Source organism: Neopsephotus bourkii, unplaced genomic scaffold (genome assembly GCF_033783945.1).
Source record: "Neopsephotus bourkii isolate Nb327-2 ecotype Australia unplaced genomic scaffold, CSIRO-AGI_Nbou_v1 NB_838, whole genome shotgun sequence".
NCBI lineage: Eukaryota > Metazoa > Chordata > Aves > Psittaciformes > Psittacidae > Neopsephotus > Neopsephotus bourkii.
This window is the reverse complement of record NW_026901334.1, coordinates 2106436-2127293: the sequence shown is the minus strand read 5'-3', so window position 1 is coordinate 2127293 and position 20858 is coordinate 2106436. Positions and strand designations below refer to the sequence as shown.

The 20858-nt window shown below is 50.7% G+C and overlaps 2 protein-coding genes and 1 long non-coding RNA gene across 3 annotated transcripts in view; 1 reads left to right on the top strand and 2 right to left on the bottom strand.

Annotated features, from left to right (window-relative positions):
* The window catches only part of LOC133213616 (acidic leucine-rich nuclear phosphoprotein 32 family member B), a 94734-nt gene that overhangs the window by 15880 nt on the left and 57996 nt on the right, over window positions 1-20858 (bottom strand). The gene's annotated exons all lie outside the window — the stretch shown is intronic.
* ACER1 (alkaline ceramidase 1) lies at window positions 720-12408 on the top strand. The gene is made up of 7 exons (XM_061355951.1): window positions 720-1238; window positions 3123-3226; window positions 8756-8870; window positions 9231-9369; window positions 10400-10537; window positions 11122-11259; window positions 12021-12408. Exons 2-7 carry the CDS (start codon window positions 3134-3136, stop codon window positions 12187-12189), a joined length of 792 nt encoding a protein of 263 aa, XP_061211935.1. The 5' UTR covers window positions 720-1238; window positions 3123-3133; the 3' UTR covers window positions 12190-12408.
* On the bottom strand, window positions 12936-19230 carry LOC133213614 (uncharacterized). The gene is made up of 3 exons (XR_009725847.1): window positions 19109-19230; window positions 15689-15783; window positions 12936-13070 (listed from the first exon to the last, which is right to left on the bottom strand). It is a non-coding gene; the product is annotated as an uncharacterized LOC133213614 (long non-coding RNA).

Sequence of the window (20858 nt, the reverse complement as noted above, 5' to 3'; positions counted from 1 at the left end):
CACAGCTGTTGATAGCAAGGGGTAAGAGCACCTCGCTGGGGATTGCCTTTGGTCTTCTGCATCAAGCTGCACTGTCTGCCCTAGCAAGACACCCAGCCTTGACTTAGTTGCATGCAACAGAGGCTCCTCCGTGCTGTAACAGAAGCTGCTTCAGTGGCTCATTACCCTCTCATTCCACATCACCCATGGATTTGGGAGGCTTTTGTAAGCCCTGGCACCTTTCAGGAGGTGTTGCGCAGCTCGGGGCTCCCAGGTACGCTCCTCTTCGTGGAAGTGACACAATAAATGGTTCAAATTCCCAAAGAGCAGATCTGGTATCGCAGCAGTGTGATCCCTACTCTTCAGGGACATCTTGGATCTTGGTCTGACCCTGCCTTGAGACGATGCTGAATGTGTTGTCTCCCTTGTTTCAACAGGAAGAACTGATGAAATAATAAGCTGTTACGTTTCAGAAAGCACCACATTTCGTCTTTTCCCAACTCTAAATACAGGGAAAAATGGTTGATTTGGGGGAAATGTTTTATCGCTGCCTATTTTCTTGACATCCTGAATGGGATTCAGGAGGAAAATGTTTGTAAAGCAGTTACCCAAAAGTGTCCTATTCATGCAACGCTTGAACTCAATGGCAAAATAAACCCGCTAGAAGAGGTGTGACTTGAGAATAAAATTCTTTTGGACAATAAACCGGGAATTGGGGTGAAGCTTGGGAACCGAAACCCCAAGAAACGGAGGCAGCAGCATCTTGCCGTGTGCTTTTTGGTGAAAACTGGTTTCCTGGGGTTTAGCCAGCTCGGCGAGGGCTGTACGGATCAGTCCCTCCCCTGGGAAAAACAGGGTTGGGATTGGGGTGTGTGCGCGTGCGCCGGGAACCTGCCTAGGGGCACACTGATGATTTCAGGCTGCATTGCTACCCGCTCTTCCAGCTCACGCTTCCCTGCCCTCCCTCTCTGCCCCTGCCCATTTGGGTGCACAGATATAAACCCTCCAGCCAATATGTTTCCTCTGGGGGACTGGCAGGTTTGCCTGGAGGGTGCGCATGGCTCTTGTCTCATCCCAAGGCTTTCCTTAGGGACGGAGCAAGGGTATATTCTGGTGGCTGCTCCCGGTGAGCTCACACCGTGGGCACTCCTTCAGTGCTAGAGCGGCAGGGCAGGTTGCTGCTCCAGCTTTGCCTTGGAGCTCCCGACGCTTTGCCTCACCGTGTGCAAGCAGTGCTGGTCCATCCCAAGGGAAGACAGGTAAGCCAGGCTGGGAAGAGAGGTGAGCAGCAAGCCAGCAGCCACTGGGCACTCTGGCTGCTGCTTTGGTTTGTCTGTTCCTTTTTACTTCTTCTGTCTCAAACTCCTCTATCCTTCACCCTCTCTTGGCTGACATCTGCTCAGCTAGGAGATGGGATCCACCTTCACTTGGATTCTTCTTTTCCCTTATGCAACCACGTGCATTGCTGTAAAATCTTAATGCAGAGCACCAGGGATCAGGAGAGTCACTGTGCTGTGGATGAGCATGTGGAAACCCAAGATCATGAAGAGTCAAACCTCAAACCAATCTGCCTGCCATCTATTTTATTGTCTTCTTTCTGTATCTGTGATCTCTCCTGCTCTGGGGAACCAGCCAGCCTGGATTAAAGAGAGGGCATCATTAACTTGCAATTGTAAAAGAACAGGGGAGGTTTATCCACAAGTCAGTTTATCTGGTTGGGGCAGGAGGTTACAGAAGAGCTTGTTTGTATTAGTGTTACACTCCCATGTGTTCTCCCTTTGAACTTCTTCTTGGGAAGAGAAGCAGAGGAAGCTGTGGTAGCTTCACATCACTGCACAGCTATGGCAACCGCTGAACTTGGTGGTGTGACTCAGCTGACACCAGTGCAAACAGGGACTCGACTGCTGCTCCTCAAGAACCCCTCAACTGATGAGTGGTTTTAAGATGAGCTTCCCTTCCCTGCATTAGACTCAAAGCTGAAAGCATTTTCAAGGAGCAGAAAGTTCTGTTTCCCAACAGAGCCTCGGAGCTCAGAGGTGCTACTGGAGTGCTTCGTGTCACCCCGGTACCCGCTCATTCTGCATGGGTTAATTCAGCACAGTCCAGGCAGGGACTGAACTGCTCAGCTCCAGGGAGTTTCTGCAGCTCTTGTGTACCAAATACACAGCTGCCAGGGTTCGGATGGTGCTTCCAAAGGTGGAACCCACCTATCAGCTTCTAAAAGAGCTCCAAAGTCTCAAGGATCTGAAACAAAATACACCAAGTAGGAAACTTGACCAGAACTTCTTCAAGTTAACAAAAGAGAGCTGAGAAATGATGCTTACACCGACGGTAGGAAAGTCTTTAGCATGGGGAATTAAAACAGGCAAAAGTTTAGATTATTATAGAATCCCACTTGGAGCTGCAGCTTCTGCCACTATCAGGGGCCAGGATGGGGGACCTGGCATTGGACACCCCATTTGAAGTGTGAATCTCTGATGCTTTCACTGGGAAACCAGGATGGATCTTGCATGGGAGTGCATTCAACATGAAATCACTGCCACTGAAGAGTCACCTTCCAACCCTCTGTGCCCCCAGGACTCCGGTAATATCCAGGGTCTGTGCTGGTGCTCCCGGGCTTGAGCTTTCCTGCCCTCAGGAAGATGCTGAGAAACAACTAAGGAGAACAGAGCCAATGAGAAATGAACCCTATAGAGCTGTCCACTCCCAAAAGGCAGTTCACAGCCTACAAAGTACAGGGAAGTCCTCTTGGAAGGAAGATCTGAGTCATAAAGAAAGTGAAGAGAAGGGAGAAGACAGGGTGACAAGGACAGGGCTGAAACGGGGAAGCATCGCAAGGCCACAAAAGCTCCTGAGAAGAGCTGTTAGTGCCGTGGATGGGGCTGTGGTGACCACACACCGTCTCAGGGCTCAAGAACATTTCCTGGAGTGGTTTGTCCCTCCTGCATTGTGGGGACAGAGCAGGACATCGTCTGCAGTGCGATGGGTGCTGGGAAGAGGATGAGTCTTCCATAGCAGGGTACGATGCTGTGCTTGAGCAGGCTGGCGTGAAGCGAGCGTGTGTGCAAGAGGCAGCGCGTGCCTCCACGTTCCCTTTGGGTTCAAACTAACAAAACTAACCTGCTCCTCTCCCTTCTGCAAAGGTGGCCCGACCATGCCGAGCATATTCTCCTACCAGAGTGCTGAAGTGGACTGGTGCGAAGGCAACTTTGAGCGCTCGCAAATCATTGCCGAGTACTACAACACCGTGAGTGCGGGCGCATGCCAAGCGCAGGCTGGGGCACGGGCACCCATGAGCTGATTTGGGAGATGGGATGGGATGGGGCAACCTTGTTTTCTTCCCTCTGCTCGCTCCTTTGGAGTTCCTGGTGTTGGAGGGTGCCAGTATGGCGAAGGTTGTGTGAGCTTTAGGTCAATCGTGGGACTTTTCTTGCTCACAGGAGCCAGTTGCTCACAAAAGGAGCTGGGGTCAGGGGTGCTTGTGGCATGTGTAGGGCTGAATTCCCAGTGAGAACACTGGCAGTGCTCAGCCCAGATTTGTGAGATCCTGTTATACCAGTCCTGCAGCTCTGCTGCCAACTGGGGTAAGTCCCACACAGGGCTCATATATTCCAGCTAAATGTACAGGAGTGGCAAAATGAGAGACAGTTCTTGCATGAACCGTGTCAGGCAGGTTGGGAATCCGGAACTCAAGACCAAGGAAAGCTGATGCATGAGCTGATTTCACCTCCTATAATCCTTTATAATTCAGGCTCCATCCAGTGCCAGTCCCTTGAATAAAGCTTTCTGGCTTAAGCATGGCTGGAAGCATCTGCATCTGTCTGCAGAGGACTCGGTGGATAACCAGTCTCTGCAAGCATGTCCTCCTACCTCAGTGCAATTACCGGCTAGCAGGGGTGTGAGGCATGTGGATTTACAACCTTCCAAAGGCCTTGTTTACAACTTTTAGCAATTACTGTCTAACACTAGAAGGTCTTGTTCTCATGGAAATGCATCTTCCTCTTTTTTTAAAGCATTTCCTGCTTTTAATAAATTGCCTATAATAACAATAATTCCTTTACCCGCATCCCGCAGCTCCCCAGCTCTAATTGCCCAGCCAGGCTCTCACAGGAGGGATGCTCGGGCTGTATACAGTCACTTCTCTTTGAGACAGCTAACAACTAAAGATCTGCCAGTGCAGACCAAACCCTGCATCCCCCCAGCATCCCACTGAACGTGTTGTGCTGTTGCCTGATCCAACTGCATCCCTCCTGGATGGGCTCAGAGGTGTAAAGCAAGGAGGTACAGAAAGCCTTTATGTTTGCACCAGCATTTCCTGTGTAGCTGGAGGCTGCTGTGTTTTGGGGTGTCACTGGCAGCACTGGAGAGGGGCTGATTCCCACACAGAGCAGGAAGTCTGGAAGTTTTGGTTTGAATCAGAGTTCATTGTGGGAGGTGAACGTGCCTCACCTCCTGCCTTAGTACATAGGCAGCATACTTCAAATGTGTCTCTGGAGCTGAGACACCAGTTTCATAAGGATCCTGATTTACACAGAGTGGTCAGGATCCTGAACACACCAAGAAGCATCTCTGGAGCTCTCCATAATGCGCGTAACTTGTAGGCATCAGTTGGTGTGGCCAGATGCATAACTATCTTTCTTAGGGCCCACAGCCCTCTCATTCCCATAAAACATTAACTCATAGCTGCCTAGGTTGTTTTGTGGCCCAGGTTTCTGTATTATATAGCTATTCCTGAAAATCCTACCCAGGTGCCTATTGTGGACTGAGGTCCCTGCTAGCCACAGCCATCTCCCATGTTTCCATACCACACCACCTTCGAGGCAGTGGGCTTGTCAGGGGGGCTTTTCAGTTGGTAGGAATGAGACACAGCTTTCCTTCAGGAGAGGAAAACTTCCCCAGTGCATGTTTCCATACAAACTAGTGCGATGGCCAGAAACACAGAGACACTGGGACAGAGCAAACCCTGCAGGATGTTTTACAGTGATTAAACTAGTTCTTGTTCCTATCTACATATGAACACAGGATATCTCTTTCCAATCAGAGAAAGAGCTTGTTTTGGTCCCTGCACTTACCTCCTCCTTGCCAGGCTGCTTTAACCAGTCCACGTTGCTCAGCAGAGTGCAGGCACAGGGTACCACTTCTGCAGCTTGTCTTAACATGAAGTTTCTGTTCAGAGAAAGCAGCAGGAGGAGAGCTCTCTTCATGCTCTGGGCTCTCTCACAGGATCAGGTTCCTTGTGATGTTCCCTAAAGGGGGGAACCACAGAAACTGGACCAAATTGAGATCCCCAGCTATCCCTGCTACCAGCAGCATGTTGCAGATCCAGGGATGTGTTCCTCCCAGCGTAGATTTCTTCTCTCTTCATTTGTTTCCTATATTCAGATTGCTTCCTCCCTGTGGCAAGCTTTATGGGCCTTATCTCACTGGCCTGCCCTGAGATAATTATATCAATATTGACTTCAGCATCAGTTAACCAGAGCTTTAGACTGGCTGGGAATCCAGCCAGCTCCTACCCAAGACTCCTGCACCACTAAATCAGCAGGGGTTCCTAACGGAGCATCCTCTGCAACATCTTCTTCCCAGGGCTCAAGCAGGGCAGCTTTGTGCTGCTGAGATTTGCTCTGTGCCAGCCGCACTCTCTCTCAGGTCTGCTTGGGTTGGATGCTTTTTATGAGACATAAGCACCGAGGGTATGAGCAAAGAATGTAAACAGTATCTTTAAGTACCTAATAATACACAGTGGCTCATGACTGGGTGCAGCTCAGCGACAAAGCACTATTTATAGTGACTCAGTGACCCAGAAATGTATTGTCTTCTGGATGCTCACAGGAGAACCGTATTGTGCTCCACGAGGGTCATCAGTCTGGGAATTGTCTTTCTACCATCATTTCTGTCTGAAATGACTGATCCAGGGTGCTGGTAATGACACCTGAATCGTCAGCATCGCTCTCAGTCTGCCTAGGAAGCCACATGCAGGAGTATGGTAGCTCCTTGCCTGGCACTCTGCAGACACTACACAACTGCTGCTTCCTGCCCAAAGCACCAGCATGACACACAGCTTCATCTTCTGCTGGGTATTAGGAACTTGCTGTACAGGTCTGGAGAGCCTCAGAGGTACTCACTTTGGCCCTGTGGGCTCTTCTGCCAGCTAAAGCTGGTTGGCTGGCCTGTAAGTGAATGAATGCACTGCAGTGAGTCTTGCAGAAGTCTCCTTTCACTGCAGAAAATGCCTCCCTTGTGGCAGGACCAGCACATGCCTGGGCTGCTGTTGCACTGCTGCCATGCTCACAGGGCCAGGTAGAGCCCTGCAAACCAGCAGCTCCCCTCCCAGTCCTTACTGGAGGCTTGTTCTCACCCTGGCATGGGTAGAGATGCAAACAGGTTCTCTGCAGGTCTCTCCCTCCATCTTAGGCTGCAAAGTGCTGAGTTGCAGGAACCCCGGGGGCCTTTGCAATGATCCTACTAAATGCAGCAGGATAAGAGGCATGTCACTGACCCCAGTCTCCCTTTTCTCCTAGTGAAAGAAACAAATCCCAGTACAGGCAGGCTCAGCTTAGGGATCTAGAGCAATAAATCACACTTGTTAGGAAGTGGAGCATCACTGTGGAAAACCACAGAGCTGGCTGTCAGATCGCACCTCAGCTCCATCACCACTCTCTTATCTCCCTGGCACCCCAGGCAGAGGGAGCCGGTGCCTCCTGGTTGGTATGATCAGGTATAAGAAGAAGCTGTGCTGGGGGACTCAGAGACTCTGCAAAAGCTTCCTAAAGGGAGAACAAGGAGCAACCTCCTCCCAGCTCCATTTGAGAGGGAAGGTATAAGATAGCACTTAAATCAAGGCTTGGATTCCATGAGGGATGAAGGCTCTGTGTCCTCCACAGATGTGGTTTTGCAGTGGCTCTCCCCTATGCTCTGAGTTTGGCTGCTCTCCAAGGAACCACTTTATCTTTTTGACCCTATTGGTGCAATTGCCCTGATCATCCCTCCCCTCTGATATCTGATCTTGCACATCTCATACTGAATTAATGAAGTGATAACATTGCTATCAGGTAATTAATGTCCCTGTTGCAATGCCCGCTGCAGCGGGGATCCAGAGCTCTCAATACGCAACCTCAGACTCCCGCATTTCCTCACGCTGATGTGCATGCTGGCACTTGCACGCTGCTGCCTCTTCTGCAGGCCTTTGTTCTCTTCCTGCCATCCCTGCTTGTCTTCCAAAGGCCTCTTTAACCATTTCCCAGGAAAAGAAGTGTTTGCAGCACAGTTGTTGCTTTAGCACATCGTTTGGTTTCTCCATCATTTCTGAATGGGTTGAACTCAAGTGTGCAAGGGGGAGCAGCACTTCCCTTTTCATAGCTGGAATGGGAATAGGCCTGGATTTGCCTCTAAGAACTTAGGGAAAACCAATGGATTTAGCTTGAGAATCGCTGTTAATGGGAGCATCAACTTGTTTCAAGAAAGCCTTAGTGAAATTCAAGATTAATCTCCAGGTGTTAAAGGGAACAGAGACCTTACATTAAGCATTCTTCCCTCTGGAATATGAGAGGGAGTGTTTCATATACAGGACAACACCCCTGTGACTTGCAGCCCCGTTACCATGAACTTGGACCTCAAGGGGCATCACAAGTCAAGCATCAATTTTGCAGTGTACCTGGTGCATACAAGGGCTGCTGAGGGGTGACACTCCAGCTGGGAATGTCAGGCTTGGGGTCTGGGTCAGCATCTAGCTGGAAGATGAAAGGGAAAGGCTTGCCAGGGTGACATAAAAGCCACCTTGATGGCTTGCCACCAAGCAGATAGCTCTGCTCTGCTGTCTGGCAGGCAAATAGTAGCACCACAGCCCCAGCCCTTCATAAGCAAGAGCAGTTTTCCTTGAGGAGGCTGCTCTTCCCTGTGATATCCCTGCCCTGAGTTTGCAAAACCAGGTGAAAAAGTCAGGGTCAGACCCCATCAAGGGTGAGGATGTTTCAAACCTCATTCCGTTCTCAGCTGCAGGGCCTGATCCAGCAGCAGGGCCTGGCTACGGGCGCTCTCTGCTCCTCCCCAGCTCCCACATTTTGCCCATCAGCATCGGCTGCTCCCCAAAGCAGCAGTGCCCAGTGCCATCCCCTCCTCCCCAGGCATATCCACATCTGTCAGCAAAACCCTTTTGCAGAGCTGGAAGTCAGGGCACGATAACTTCACTGCAGGGATGTTTCAAGGGGGTTTATGACTTCATGTAATGACTAGTGTGCAGCATACCTCCCCCCTCCAGGCCAGATGGCTTTGCACATCGCACTGCAGGCCAGCACCTCAGTCCTGCCGGTTCCCACCTATGATGTGCTTCTTGTCCTGCTGCTCTCCATCCCCAGGGATGTTTTTCCTGACTGGAAACTCATCCTCACACCCACCCAACCCCTCGCAGGCTGAGAGGGTCAGGAGCAAGCCAGGGGACAGGTCTGGGTTATAGGAGAGGGAGATGGCTGCCAACAGAAGAGCTTTGGGAGCTTGCTTGAGGACACTGGGCAGCTAAAGCTAAACCATCAGCCAAAAGAGGTGCCTGCATGGGGAGCACGGATGTCTGCAGCCATTCCTGTCACAGCAAGAGCTGTCCTTCCAGTTCCAGCCTGGCTTCTTGAGAAACGCCTCTGCTCTCTCCCTGTGCCAAGAGTGATACCTGCTTCCATGCAATGCTTTCCACTAGTATCCTATTCACAGATGGAGATCCCGAGGCACGGGGTGGGATGGAACTTGCCCAAGAGCATGCAATAAGCTGAATGTGCCTCTTGTTTTTCAGATCAGCAATGTAAGCTTCTTCATCCTTTCTCCTGTCCTGCTCTACCTGAACCGGCAGTACTGTCAGCAGCGTGCCTTGCCCTTGTATCTCGTCTCTGGCCTGCTCTTGTGTGTAGGTGGGTGCCAAGGTTGTGAGAAGACCAGACAGGTTGCCAGAGTACCTGCCTGCTCATTCATGACACCTCTGGAGGCTGGTTCTTAGTGGCCCAAAGGACAGGGGCGAGATGGAGTAGGGAATTGAACTGCTTGAAGCTCTGCAGCTCATGGTTCCTGCTGTGGGTGCACAGCTTCCAGGGCAGTAAACCCCATGGCGCTGTGTGCACTGACTCACTCAGGCCTCCATTAACACCGAGGTCCATGCCTTGCTCTTCAGGAAAGGTGTGTCTTTAGGAATGGCCCCCAAGAGCTTCCCAGGCCAGACAGGCTCACGTGAGGATGGAGCTTTGCTGACACAAGTTGTCCTTTGCTCCTTGCAGGAATCTTCTCCACGTACTTTCACATGACCCTGAGCTATGTTGGACAACTCTTGGATGAGCTCTCCATCCTCTGGACGCTGGCTGTGTCATATGCAGTTTGGTACCCAAGGGTTTACTTCCCCAGGTGCATCAAGAGCAGGTATGACTCTGAGGGATGAAGGCTTGCAGGCTCTGAGGGCATTGATGCCTCTGACCCACAGCCAGCTCCCCTGCAAGGGGTCAGCGCTGAGGCTACTGCAGTTGCTTTGGGATCAGACCCTCCATCAAGCAGTGGTGGATGTGCTGACAGGGGGAGAGTAAGAAACCCTCCCCTGGGGAAGGGCTGTGCTGAGCTCCTGTTGACTGGAGCTGTTTGTCTTTGGGAAGCTGCAGAGGAAGCTTTGCATGGAGAATTTCAACATTCATTAGGAAATTAAACATTCCTGAGCACTTCCAGTCAGTGCTGTCCAACTGTTACAGCACCCCTGCCATCCACAGAGAGCTCCTGAGGGCTGAAGGGGTTTCCCATAGGACAAGCTGGTGCAAGTTAACACCCCACATGTCACAGGTTGTTTGCAGGAGGGCTGGCTGGGCAAGGGGAGCCCAGCAGGAAGGATGGGGACACTGGGTGAGCACCGATCAGCAGGACAGGAACCCAGCCTTGCAAAGACGTGCTCCAGCCTGCTCTTCCCATGCCAAAGAGGAGGTCACCAGGAGTTCACTGTGGAGACATCGTTGGGGGAGAAGGGAAGGAACTTGGGAAGGGATTTGCATGTGAAAGGCCCCTCTGAGTCCTATTGTTGCTCAGCCAGCCCAATTCTGCATGTTTCCAGCTCAGGCCCCTGCCCAGCACTGCTGGGACTCCTACCTCACTGCCCTTCCCTGGGCAAAGCGCCCGGTGCCTTGGCCTCTCAATGGTTATCTCTGGCATCACCATGGAAGTGCACAGTTACCTTCAGGGCCATGTTGCCCACTCGGTCATGGAATAACTGGGGGAGTTTGGGCAAAGCAGAGCTACAGACAACTCAGCCTTCCTGCCAGGACTGCTGCAGAGGCTGAGGTCAGCCATGTGCAAACAGACTGGAGGTGCTGGAGGTTTCCTCTCTCAGGCTATAAGCAGGACCTCTCCTATCCTTATCCTTCCACACTGGGAAGCCTGGGGACAATCCCATCTCCCCAACTCTCTTTAGGAAGCATTTCTTCTGGTTGAGTGGCATCACCACCGTGATCAGCACCTTCATGTCCTTCATCAAACCAGCCTTCAATGCCTACGCACTCAACTGCATCGCCTTCCACCTCCTGTACCTGACACGGCGTGAGCTGAAAAAGTAAGGAGTGGGCTGGGGTAGGTTATCTGCAGGCCCATCACATCTCCTGCCAGGCTCACACGAGGCAGTGACTCTGTGCACAATGGTGAATCCAGCCCAAGATTTCATCACATGTTCAAGCATCAAGCACATGTTGTGCTATCAGCAGAGAACTGGGGCAGCCTGGGTGGGACAAGGATGAGGCACAAGCGGGGCTGTGGGCAGTTGGGATACCAGAAAGCCATCTGGTCTGGGTACTACACAGAATGGGGACAGTCTATGGGATGAGTGCATCTTCTCCCCAGCTGCCATCTCTGCAGCCTTTTCCCCTTTGTGGGGCACTTGGGAAGCAGTGGGGTTGGTAGAACCCACCAGGATAAGGAGGAAGATAGGAGTGACTTGGCATCTCCCAGCATCATCCTCACGCACAGGAAGTCAGAATCCCTCTTGACAGAGCCACACTTCTTGTGGTCTGATGAATATTCTCCCAAACTCCCTGGGGTTTGCCCTGACACAGCAGCATGTGCAGGCAGGAACCAGTCCTCTTTAAGACTCTTTCCTTCCACCATGACACTCTGCTTCCTCTCCCTCCCTGTGTCTTCCAGGTGCAATGACAGAAGGGTTCACCAGATGGCCAAGGTCATGGTCATGTGGTGGGTACTGGCCATCAGCAGCTGGATCAGTGACCGGTGGCTCTGTGGGCTCTGGCAGGCCATCAACTTCCCCTATTTCCACAGCTTCTGGTAAGGGCTCCAGTGCACAGGCAGGAACCCCAGGCCACACATTTCAAGGGCTGAAGGGCCATTGCTAAGGGGAAACAGCAGCAGGGATGAGATACTGGATCAGAGAGCAGCCTCTGCCCAACCTTCTCCCCCCCTTCCTCTGTTATTACTGATGCTGCTCCTCACCCTGGCCCCAGCCCAAGGATTTGGTCCTAATTACTGCTTGTCATCCCTTTCCTCCTCCACACCAGCCAAACCGTGTTTTGCAAGTGTAATTGTTCTGCAAGTCCCTCCAGGTAAGCAGCTTGCATCTGCTCCCTGGAAGCTGCATGAGGTGCAGTGCTCTTGGAGTTATTTTAATAGCCAAACTGAAAGACAGTGATTTGCTTGGGCAACACATTTCAGTGCCTGGCCAAGCGTGGCTCTAAGTGCTGCACACAGTGTATGTTCTCAGATTCATCCTCACAGAGCATTGGGATGACTGGGACAGATACCCAGCGCTGGGGGTACCCACAGGCAAGGTGGGATGGGTGCTTCAGTTTGGGGCTTAAGTCCCCTGTATCACCCATTCACTCTGCACAAGGAACTGCTGCCACCCAAGCACAAAGAGCTCTTGTAGGACCCACATTCCCTGCAGCCCAAATGCATCACAGGGCTGGGACCTTTACCTGCCTTGGCTCTAGCCTCATGGTGCCAATGCCAGCCACACACTGCTGCAAGGTACAGGAGGAGCAGATGAAGTTGCCACCATCCAACAGATATCCTTCTTGTTTCCTTTCCAGGCATGTGCTGATAGCCATGTCCCTCCTCTACTGCTGCCCACTGGTCATCTACTTTGACGTCAACTACGAGATGCCAAAGTTCAAGCCAAAGATAGGATATTGGCCCAGCGACTCTTCGCGTGTCGTGGTGCCTTACATTATCCTGGAGGAACCCCACAAGCAGTGCTAGAGCTTGTGGCATCCCTCAGGCATTCCTCAGGCATGGGGTGAGTGATGCACGCATGTGCATCTTCATGGGGAACACCTCGGCTCTGTGCCTGTTCCTCGGCCAAGGGCAATGTGGCTAACGATGGGGCAGGGAGCACCTGAGGCCTCATGGTGCCGGGCATGGAGCAGGGGGGGAGTCCACAGATGCCTTGGAAGACTCTGCCCAGGCTGGCTCCAGGGAACCAGAGATCTCCTCCTCCAACAGATCCCCACTGAGAAGGGGAGGGAGATGGTGCTTCTGTGGCTTCTGTGTTAGTCAAGTGGTGGCACCCTTTGCTGACAAGGGCAGAGTGGAGAACACAGAAGCCAAACTGGTGACAGCTGGGTTTGTTGGGGCTGCTCTCATTATTATTATTATTAATTCTATTTATTGATGTATGTGGTCTTGCTCAGGAGAGCTGTGCATTAAAGCTATGGACACAGACTTGCACGGAGCCCCTTTCTTCCCCCTGACTGCACCACATCCCCTGTTATCAGCCAGTCCTCCCCAAAACAGGGTGGCCAAAGCTCTCTCTGACCCATGCAGAGCCACTTATAGAGAAACCCTCCTGTGTGACAGCCCAAAAGAAGCTCTGCTGGCCCAGGTCCTGGGGTGCTCTACCCCATCTTCCACCTCCAGTGTTCCTACCCAGCTCTGCTCCAATGGCCATGTGCAACCTGGAGCCTCCTCTGCTTGCTGAAAGGCTGGTGGCAGAGATGCACTCTTGTTCTCCAGGCCTTGCTGCACGACACACCGTGGGGCTGGGTCCTCTGAAGAGGCTGGCAGGGTGGCTGTGGTTTCCTCCCTGCAATGCAGCCAGAACAAGGTAACATCAGTCCAGGGTCCACAGGCTTTTTGGGTCCCTGAGAGTAAAGTTATGGTGTTCAGTTTTGGTCCCCACTATACAGAAAAGGACGTGGATAGGCTGGAAAGGGCCCACAGAAGGGCCATAAAGATGATCCAAGGGCTAGGAAGCCATGAGAGGAAAGGCTGAAAGAGCTGGGACTGTTCAGCCTGGAGAAATAAAGGCTGAATCCTTCTCACCATGTTTGGTATTTAAAGGGTGGTTACAAAGATGGAGACTCCCTTTTTACAAGGAGTCCCATGTTAAAGATGAGGGGTGATGGGCACAAGTTACTCCTGGGGAGACTGCCCACAAGAGGAAAGCTTTTCACCATGAGAATAATGAGCCATTGGAATAATCTCCCCAGGGCAGGGATTCCCCAACACTGGACACTGTTAAGATTCAGCTGGAGAGGGTGCTGGGACATCTAGGTTTAATCATGGAAAGCTTGGACCAGATGATCAACTGTTCCAACCTGGTATTCTATGATTGTATGAGTAAAGCAAAGCCAGAAGCACTCTGGGCTTAACCTCTAAGGCACAAGATGCTGTGCAGGTGCCACACAGCGCCCATGCAGTGGCCCTGTTGCCTCGTGGGTCCCTCTGCAATGGTCCCCAGAGCCACTAGATGGCAAATTTGGCTCATGAACCCCATGAGCCATATTTCATCTTGGGGAAAGGGATGCCTTGTGCAAGGACTGAACCCCCAGGCTCCTCTGCCTTCTCCATCCCCCAGCACTGGGGTCGGACACCTCTACCCCAGCATGGCCATTGATGAGACACCTCACAAGGTGCAGGAAAAGGGGGAACTCGGACCTCCAGCCTTTTTCTGCCCTTGCCACCCATGCTGGTGCCCATCTCTTCACCTCTTTGTCTGCCCTGCGTGCTGTCACTCTTGCCTCTCCCCTCATCACCCTGTCTCCCTTTCGCTGACCCTCCCTGCTTCGCTCCCTCTTGCTCTCCCCCTCCTCACCCCTTCCCCAGCCCATCACATTCTTCTACAGCCTATTAATAACTTCTGGGCAATTGCACCGGGTCCCCGCTGGGCTCAGCCCCTCGCTCGGCTCCGTCCCGCGCAGCCACTGAGCGCGCCGGCAGCAAGTTCAAAAGTGCAGCGGGGCTTTCACAGCCCCTCTCCCCGTCAGGGGGTGGAGGAGCCTGCTCGCAAAGAAAGGCTGCGTTGCCAGGGAGCCTGGCACAGGAAAAGGGGGTCACCATCACCTCCGACAGCACCGCTGGCGATGGACAGGAGCCAGCAGCCCCGCGGGATGGGGATGCTGAGAGAGCCACGAAGGGATGGCGGATGAGGCATGGGCGAGGAGGGCTAATTGGCTGCCTCTGGCCATGGAACTGGTGGGATGCTCGGTACAGAAAGCCCAGCAGCACAATCCCCTGTGCACTATGGTAATAAGGGAGGTGTCCCGGGCGCCGCTGCCTTGAGAACAATGTTGCTGCAGTTGAGTGACTGTAACAGGCCCCGATGACAGCCAGGGCCGTGTTAAAAATGCCTATTCAAGCAGATCAAGACATTGAGAGGCCTCGTGGGGATTTGAAACCCTCAGGGATTTCTGGATGAAGCCAGAAGTTGAATCCCCAGCCCTGGGAACCTGGGGGGGGGGGGGGGGGGGCAGTGGGAAAGAAAGAAAAAAAGAAAGAAAAGAAAGAAAAGAAAAAAGAAAGAAAGAGAAAAGAAACCCACAAAGCAGCTTTAAAAGGACTGCAGTGCCTGAGGCAGGGCCTCCTGCTCCAAGCAGGGCTCTAGCCTGAAAAGGCGAAGCAGCCCTGACACCAGCGTGTGGCTGCGGTCTGGGTGCCCCCAGCACTGCAAAGATGTTATCCAAGGCTGGGGTTGCACCTCCAAAAGGTCCCTGAGCTTCTGGGGATGTTCTGTCCTTCCTGCCAGGAAGCCACAGCTCCAGCACTGCAGAGCTGACAAACACCCCCCAAAACCCAGTGGTGCTGTCATAGAACCAGAGAACAATTTGGGTTGGAAGGGCCCTTAAAGCTCATCCAGTCCTTCCACTAGACCAGGTTGCTCCATGCCCCTTCCAACCTGTTCTGGATGTCCTGTCAAAGGGATGAGTCCGAGGCATTTTGCCTTGAGCTGAGAGGGCTCCTGCAGGGATGACCAGCGCGTTGGATGGGTAAAGCTGGGAGCCCTCAGGGGATGAAAGGCAACACTGGCCCCTTCTCAAACCCTCCAGACCATGAGGAGCTCTGAGAGTACCTTCTGCACCGGGCCCCTTGGCCTGTGGGTGCCTCTCCTCTATGGGGGTGAACTGCTGGCTGGCTCGCTCAGCAGAGCAACACAGGAGAACAGGCAGGGCAGGATAAAGCAGCAAACCCGTGTGCTCTGGGATCTGAGCTAGCACTGGTCAAAGTGAAACCTTTCCTTATTTTTGCCAGATGAACCTGGATTGTTTCCATGATTTGGTTCTCCATGTGGCTGCCTAAACCACAAAAAAAAAGAGGCAAGACAACGAGGAAGAGGATAGAGGCTGCTCCTTTCAGCTGATGCCAGATGAAACAGGTTGTGAAACCATGGCATCAGTTGAGTCTATTTGGTGCCATTGCAACACAAATGAAGTAACACTGTTGATAACACACCAGTCCTGCAGCATCAAGGATTAACACTTACCTGTTCTGCTGTGCCGAGTTGCCTCCTGCTGTTACAGATTTACATTGCAGGGCTTGGCTCGCAGGCTGGAAACTTTTCAAGGCGGAGTGATTTATCTGGAAAAGACATTGCACATTCATGGGCCTGCATAAATAATGCAAAAGTAATTAATAATAACCCAATCCCTGCTCTTAACAATGCCAGGAGAAGAAATTGCTTCACTGGAGTGTCTCTTATGTCTTTTGCAAAAGACCTTTAGTCGTTAACTGTCTCAAAGAGAAAGAAGATAATAGTTCTGAAACATGGAATGGATGTTGCTAGGTCCTGGGATCTTATTGCCAGCCTGGCAATCTTTATGATTGATCGAAAGAACCCTCTGCTGGAGTCATGTTAAACCAACACCGATTCAGCTTTGATTTTAGTTCTAATCTCCCAAGCCTGCAGCCAAAAGTCTGAATGCAAAGGGTTCAGAAATCCAGGAAGGAAACAGATAAGCTCCAAGAATTACTATCTCTAAATGCCTTGTCTTTTCAACTCGAAGTGTTATTTCTGAGGCTTGACACAGGATTTCCAGCTCAGGGGCTGGTACTTTCGTTACACCAACCTCACAACTGCTAGGAAAGAGGTTTCTTGTTTGTTTTCATTGTATTACCTACATCCTTGCTAGCCACTCTTCATATCAAGCTAAATTAAGACATTAGGACATAAAGAGATGCCAGGATTTTCCAGATACTGGTGCTTGCTCTGGACAGATGAAAGGTATCAGGTCCTGATTAGCTGCAGGTTGTACTTCAGTGGATACGCTGTCACTGTGATTGCAGCAGCCAGGGTCTTGAGGTCCCCTGCCTATGTCTTTCTGTATTAGCTCACACGGTGGCTGCACACACAATCAGGGCCGGTTTTGAGCCATCGTTGTAGAGGAGACGTGGGTAAAAGTTGCTTCTCAGCAAGGAGAAGCACAGCCATTAAATGGCCAAATAAACCAGGTGACAAAAAAAGAGCTTTTAATCAAAAGCTCAAACAATCTCTATTTCTCTAAACCCCCCCACGATTCGGTTCCCCTTAGTAGGCCATTCTCATTGCTGTTCTGAGGAAAAACAAGCAGCTCCCATTTGTCTGACCAAGAGGTTGAAACAACTTCAATTCTCTAGTAATGGCTGCTATCAAAATACCTAAACTGGAAGGATTAATTTTTCTGTGCCTTCCCATTACAGCTCAAAATGTGGTTCCAATTAGGACCGCTCTCTACTTTTTATTATTCACTTTCTATGAACATTCAGTCAGTCGGGTCCCAGGTCACGAAGCTCACTTAAGCACATGGGATTTTACAACCATGTTTAAACATAAAACTGAACTGGGTTGGTCTGCACACTTGGTTTCAGCCTTGCAAATGTCTCACAAAAGGCAAAGATTTAGCTCAACTGCTCAAGTACTCACCAAAAGCAACACTCCGTTGTGCACTGGGTTATAAAACTCAGTCTACGATCGATGCTGCTTTTATTTTGATAGGCATTCCATAGGAGCCCAGCTGTCTCCGTTCACTACAATGTTTAAGCATATGTTTAATTTTAAGAATAGGAATAATTCCATTGATATCAATGGCATTTGCTTACACTTAGGAATATATTTTGCTAGGCTGGAGCCACAAGTAGTGCCATGTAATGCCAATAAAGTGCAAACTGCAATATTTTCCTAAGTGCTTTATGGAACCAATTTAAAAAGTAATCAATGAAGAATTGTCATGTGGAAATGTACAGATTAATACGTGTGAGATTTTGCTGCTTTTTATCCTAATACTGACAGGAATTAACATCCACCGGGATAATGCCAAGTGAAATCAAAAGCAAATCTGTGAAATGAAGCAAAGATGGCAACAAGTTGAATTTATTGAGCAGGAATCATCCTACTTCAAGACTGAATCATGTACTATTGAATAACATTTACCATCCTTAGCGAAAGACACACATATGGATTAAAAGCCACTAGAACTCAAGTTCAAGTTGGGTTCAGACTTAAACAGGGGAGATTTAGGTTGGATATAAGGAAGAAATCCTTTACTGTGAGAATGGTGAGGCACTGGATCAGGCTGCCTAAGAAAGCTGTGAGTGCTGCATCCCTGGCAGTGTTCAAGGCCAGGCTGGACAGAGCCTTTATGCCACAAAACCAAGCTCCAAAGTGTGTGAGAAGTTCCACACTGCCAAGATGTGACTGCTGCAATCAGGTGCACTATTGTCTCACAGGGAGTGATAGCAGAGATAATGATTTAGGTTTCTGTGGGATAAGTTTCAGCATGGATAGGGCCAGCCAAAGTCCCTGAGTCACAAACAAATCTGCATAGCCCATACATTGGGGATTATCTGAACTGCTATTGTAACTCAGTTACCAAGATCAGAGGTGGTTTGCATACATTTATATATGTGGCAACCCCACCTCCAGTTGCTGTGTAGACAGGTGAAAGCTCATTTCATAACATTCCAACAAAACAGTTTAGTTTTGATGGAATATGTCAGAGAGCAGCCGACCCTGAAGGCACAAAAATCAGCAAGGGCCTGGAATGGCTTGAACCTGCCCGAGGGGAGACTGAGCTGGGCTCTTAGGCAGAAGCTCTTCCCTGTGAGGGTGCTGAGGCGCTGGCACAGGGTGCCCAGAGAAGCTGTGGCTGCCCCATCCCTGGCAGTGCTCAAGGCCAGGTTGGACACAGGGGCTTGGAGCAAGCTGCTCCAGTGGAAGGGGTCCCTGCCTGTGGCAGGGGTTGGGACTGGATGAGCTTTAAGATTCCTTCCAACCCAAACCACTCTGTGATTCTGTGATCTCTGACAGTATATATGTCCTATATTTTTACTTGCTTTTGGAGTCTTCAGTCCAGAAAACAATTCCAAACAGGATTTTTTGGTGCTGGTCAGACTCGCCTCCTGATCTCCTGTCGTGTCCTATATGTCAGGCTATTTTTATCCTCATCTGATATTTTTCAGTGGCCTAAAGTTATCCTGTCTAGGGTGACATTCACCAGAGAGAAAGTGGCCTCTCTTTGAGCATGCAGACGAACACCTTTCAGTGACTCTGATACCAACCTAAAGGAGCCCCATGTGAAGCAGACACAAATTTCAGCAGTGAATTGCACTCCCTCCTATTGTACAGTGATTGTTTGCTCCAGTGAGCACGTAAGGTGCCTGGGCCCATCTTCTCCAGCCTGCACTTGTGCCAGCAGCTCGTATTCAGTGTGGGACAAATCCAGCTTGTGCAATGCTCTTCGTGGCAGGTCCAGCCTGCCTTGGCACGACACAGACCGTTACATCACTTGGCCAACCCTGACCTCTGTCTATAGAGTACAAGAGAAAGGTACCGTCACCAGACAGCTGCTCAATAGCCAGGCGAAATGAATTGATAGGTGCCGATTCAGCCTGCAGTGGACCAGTAGCTACATTATAATGGCAACCTCACCTTTGGTGTTAATGAGGCCCCTTCATTAAGAGCCTTGAGCAGAGGGGTCGGGGGCTGAATAGAGACAGCCTTCGTTCTCACCCAGAAAGCTGGTCCTCCTCATTCAGAATTGAAGCACGTTGGCAGGGCAGTTTGAAGACGCTTGTGCTGCCCATGTTGCATCTGCAAGGGACATGACGTATTTGTGACTATTCATCTGGCTCTTTTCACCAGCACTAAATACACAGAAAGAATAAAATAAATTTGCATTGTGTTCCCACTTACGAAGAAAATTTTCCCTCTTCCTTCTGGTTTGGAGGGTTATTGCACATTAAAAGCCTTTTGCATTTTTCAGTAGCTATAATACGCTATAATTTCAATTTTCCTCAGGCACAAAAGAACTTAGTTAAGCTAAAGTGTATTAGTGTGGGGCTTTCTTTCTACCAAGTCCTTCATTAATAAGGGAACTAAAGAATTTCTGAGCTGTCTGTAATTTTTCCCAGATGCAGCTAGTAGTTGCTAGGAGTATCTTTTTGGCAATCAGAGTTTTTGGCTATTAACAATCTGGACTTTCGCTATACTACCCTGGTGTTAAATATGTGCTGTGAATACCGTAGTGTGGAGGGTGGGCTGGAGAAGGAGGGGAAGGCAGAGAATGGGCAAAACGATATAATTTTTAGAAGAATGAATATTTTTAGGATGAAGAGCTGATTCGAAGGAACACGCTTCCCTGCAAGGATCCTGATGAGCAAACCAGGAGCCTCGCTGCACCAGAACATTGCTGCAGAACACACTCACTCCTCGCTCACAGCTTCTCTCTCCATCACAATCTCGGTTGTCTCCCAAGCCCAACATTGAGTCTCTGCCATGAACTGAAGACAATGAAGGCTCCTGCAGTCATACACATGCTCCATGGGAGTCAGTGAAGACCACAGTAATCATTGTGCAGGTGGCGAGAAGGTGGTGAAGTGATGCACATCCAGGAGACATCTTGGGGGTCCTTCTGTCATATTTCGCATTGACAAAGAGCAAAGGCACTTGTTTTATCAGATGAACTGCCTCAAATCAAGGTTTGTGTGTTAATCTTTAAGTCTGCAGGACTATTACCCTGGGGCTACCAACAGAAGAAGGACATGGAGCTGCTGGAGCGAGCCCAGAGGAGGCCACAGAGATGCTGCGAGGGCTGGAGCAGCTCTGCTCTGGAGCCAGGCTGAGAGAGCTGGGCTGGGGCAGCCTGGAGAAGAGAAGGCTCCTGAAGGGGAGACCTTAGAGCAGCTCCAGTGCCTAAAGGGGCTGCAGGAAAGCTGGAGAGGGGCGCATTGAGTCAGTTGTTGGCACATTCCCCTACTGTGGGCCAAGCCAGATAAAACCTTTGAGTCCAAGACAAGGATCTTTGACGCAAGACTCTGGAAAGAGAAATAAAAACCCTCACAACAAAAATTAGGGAGAGCTGTCATGTTTCATTTGCATATTTGAATATGCAAATAAGAGCTGGTTCTTATCCATTGGCACTAGCCCTACTGTAGATGGCAGCAACACGGCGGATCTCTGCCAGCATAGAGTGCCACAAAGACAGGCACTAATTGGATTTGCAGACGCTCTTTGCAAACCCCCGAAGTTGCTGGAATAGGTATAAAGAAGCCGGAGCTCAGCCCCCGCTGCCTGGGGTGCGAAGGGCTCAGCTGACAGCTCCTCAGCTCGAGGTGGCCCTGCAAAACCAGACCTTTGGGGGAGCCTGGGTGGCTGCTGGCTCCACCAGCACTACCTGAAC